Source organism: Etheostoma cragini, chromosome 20 (genome assembly GCF_013103735.1).
Source record: "Etheostoma cragini isolate CJK2018 chromosome 20, CSU_Ecrag_1.0, whole genome shotgun sequence".
Lineage (NCBI taxonomy): Eukaryota > Metazoa > Chordata > Actinopteri > Perciformes > Percidae > Etheostoma > Etheostoma cragini.
This window is the reverse complement of record NC_048426.1, coordinates 8,163,668-8,166,590: the sequence shown is the minus strand read 5'-3', so window position 1 is coordinate 8,166,590 and position 2,923 is coordinate 8,163,668. Positions and strand designations below refer to the sequence as shown.

The 2,923-nt window shown below is 43.8% G+C and overlaps 1 protein-coding gene across 3 annotated transcripts in view; it reads left to right on the top strand.

Moving 5' to 3' along the window:
* The window catches only part of LOC117936005 (TRAF2 and NCK-interacting protein kinase-like), a 56,847-nt gene extending 54,139 nt beyond the window's left edge, over positions 1–2,708 (top strand). The window contains exons 21-24 of one of the 3 annotated variants that reach the window (XM_034858704.1): positions 823–920; positions 1,070–1,093; positions 1,915–1,983; positions 2,575–2,708. In XM_034858704.1, coding sequence (XP_034714595.1) covers positions 823–920; positions 1,070–1,093; positions 1,915–1,983; positions 2,575–2,685 — 302 coding nt within the window. In that variant the 3' untranslated portion in view covers positions 2,686–2,708. The remainder of the gene's footprint in view (positions 1–822; positions 921–1,069; positions 1,094–1,914; positions 1,984–2,574) is intronic. The other 2 variants (XM_034858705.1, XM_034858707.1) reach the window with 2 other exon arrangements.
* Positions 2,709–2,923: the final 215 nt, after the last annotated feature.

Sequence of the window (2,923 nt, the reverse complement as noted above, 5' to 3'; positions counted from 1 at the left end):
TGTGATTGGCTGCTTAGAAATTAAGTGTTAACGAGCAGTTGGACAGGTGTACCTAATAAAGAGGCCGGTGAGTGTATATACATTGTTTGGTTGTTTTGTATGTGTAAGCACACTCTGAGCAACGATGTTCCAAAGAACAATTCCTCGGATGTGTCCTCATACCTGGAAAATAAAACACACTCATGTACACATGCGCGGAGATGGAAACCGACACGCGCGAACATACACGGACACGCTTGCATGCGAAACAATTAAAAAACAGGTGCGTGCACCGGTATTTGTATACACTCAAATGTGGTCACAGAAACACACAAACATCCGAACGCACTCACAGGGCTTCGGCAAGTTTCCGAGGCTATCAGCGGGACCACGTCAGTCGCAGTTCTGCTCTGATCAACCTGTCTGATGTGCCCTGTTACTCCCAGCCTCTGGAGAGATAGAAGTGAGGAAATGAGAGAGGGAGATAGAGAGAGGCGTACAGGGATGTGTCAAACAACAGGCCAGAGGGATATCTAAGATATGCATGGATCTCCCCTTGACATACACATGGCACATGTGAGTTGGAAGTATGGTAGGATCAGGTTGTTGGATGTTATTTTGCAATGGGGTTGACAGTAAATATGGCAGGAATATGAAGAATGAGACGGAGACTATCAACATAGTTTAATACAAATAGGAATCAGCTTAAAAAATATTTGCTGAATGCCAATGTGCTTTCACCCAGACAAGCATCATTTATCACAATGTCTCAGATTTTAAATGTAATTGTTAAAGTTAAATCTGCCCTATTTTTTTAAGATTATGAACATATTGTTCTGATAGGTCAAGCCAAGCAGGAAGGATCCCCTCCAGGAGCCAATCAGGAGGCAAAGCCCAAACAGGAGGAGGGTCGTGAATCAGCCAGACCCAGCAGACCTGCAGTGAGTCCCACAGCACAGACACACAAATTCCCTTTCTGTCACAGCAATCTCCTCTCTGGGAATCGTCTGCGGGCATCTACTCTTTTTTTCTGCTATTCATCTGGTTCTTTCTCTCTCTGCCTCCCTCTCTTTGGCCTTTCACACTTCAGAGCTATAAGAAAGCCATAGATGAGGTTAGTGACACTTGAGTCCCCTTTTTCTTTTCTTTTTTTTTGGACCCCGATTTTCCTTTGCCTCAATCTTTGGAGCCCCTCTTTTTTCCCATGGCATGGTGAAGTTAGTTTGTTTCACAAGTAGATGACGGCTGTTTCTTTCAACTTTAAAATATCAGAGAAATGGCGATGGCAGTGCATGTGTGCTTCTACACACATACCTGAGAGAACGTATGTGGACGCCTGTGCGTGCGTGCGTGCGTGCGTGTGTGCGTGCGTGAGACCTAAACTTCCAGCACCTAAACAGTCTCTGAATCTCTTTTCCTATTTCTCTGTCATCACCGTTTCTGATCAGGAGGAGCTGGTAAGCCCACCGGTCCTTTACCCTCCCCCCCACCCTTTTCCGTCTGCATGATTTGGTCTGATCCATTTGCTGGGTTGAATGGGGAGGGAAGGAACCACAAGCCAGTTGGCATGGGGGTGATTGCAGATTAATGCTGCACTCCAGTTGTACATAAGGCCTGATCATAATCGAATAAAAGTGCTGATCTGTGATAAATTCTTGTGATACAAAACAAAATTTGGAGGCTAAGCTGAAAAGGGGATCGCAGATAAGCACTCTTGTTCCTAGTCACTATGTTTGCAGGCCCGGAATTTTGTGTGACAGCAAATCAGCTGTCAAGATGCTGAGGTTTTGTGTTACTCTTTGCCCCTCTCTGCTCTCGTCATCCTTGTATGCCAATGTCTCTCTCCCCATCAGGTTCTGAGACTCATGACACTGAAGTGATGAACTAACTGACTTTGCGTCTCTCTCTCCTCTCCACGTCTGTTCCTCTCTATAGGACCTAAGTGCATTGGCCAAGGAACTCAGAGAATTGAGGGTCGAGGAGGGCAGCAGACCTCCAGTCAAGGTGCAATGACTTTTATAGTAGTAATGATGATTAGGAGATTTTTTCATTGTAGTCCTGGCCTATAGAGAAAAACAAACCAATAAACGGATTCTTTCCATTGTGGGGCAAAAGGGTGAGATGACAGATCTTAATGTCAGGTAAAAACAGCAACAACAAAAAAACAGTAATATTGTTATTTAATGTCATTATTCTAATACTGTTTGAAGGATGGTAGGGTGCTTGAAAATGATGGTTGAAAAAACTAATACAGAAGTTGGTGGAGTAATTGCCCTGTTGAGTTTAAATTCAATATTTCTGACAAAGACACACTGTGTATTCTTGAGTTTGAAAGCACATGCTACATTTATTTTACTCCTTATAAAACATTTGCACAGCTGTTCTTTTTGAATATGTTAAACCATATATCACATCCATGTTTGCTAGGTGGCAGTCTTCTTCTTCCTTGCCTTTGTACTTAGTACTTTGTATGTTAGCTGATCAGCAAAATGACGCGAAACCAGTGGCGGGAATGTGCAATGCGATACAGCACAACTCAGAGGCTTTCTGACCAACTCTCGCTATTTTGTCTCTACTTCTTGCGTTCTAATAAAGGTGACGGACTACTCTTCCTCTAGTGAAGATTCAGAGAGCAGCGATGAGGACGGGGAGACAGTGGGGCATGATGGGACTGTTGCTGTTAGCGACATCCCTCGCATCATGTAAGTTGTCACCTCTGCTTTTGTTTTCTCTCTCTCTGTGTCTTTTTCTTTTTTTCATGCCGGACTTGTCAGTATTCATTTGAGCTGAGATATGCATATCTTTGGAATATGCACCATGCCAGCGGCTTGTCAGTATAGTTTTGGCAGAATTGTTTTGTAAATAATCCGGGGTGTGTGTGTGTGTGTGTGTGTGTGTGTGTGTGTGTGTGTGTGTGTGTGTGTGTGTGTGTGTGTGTGTGTGT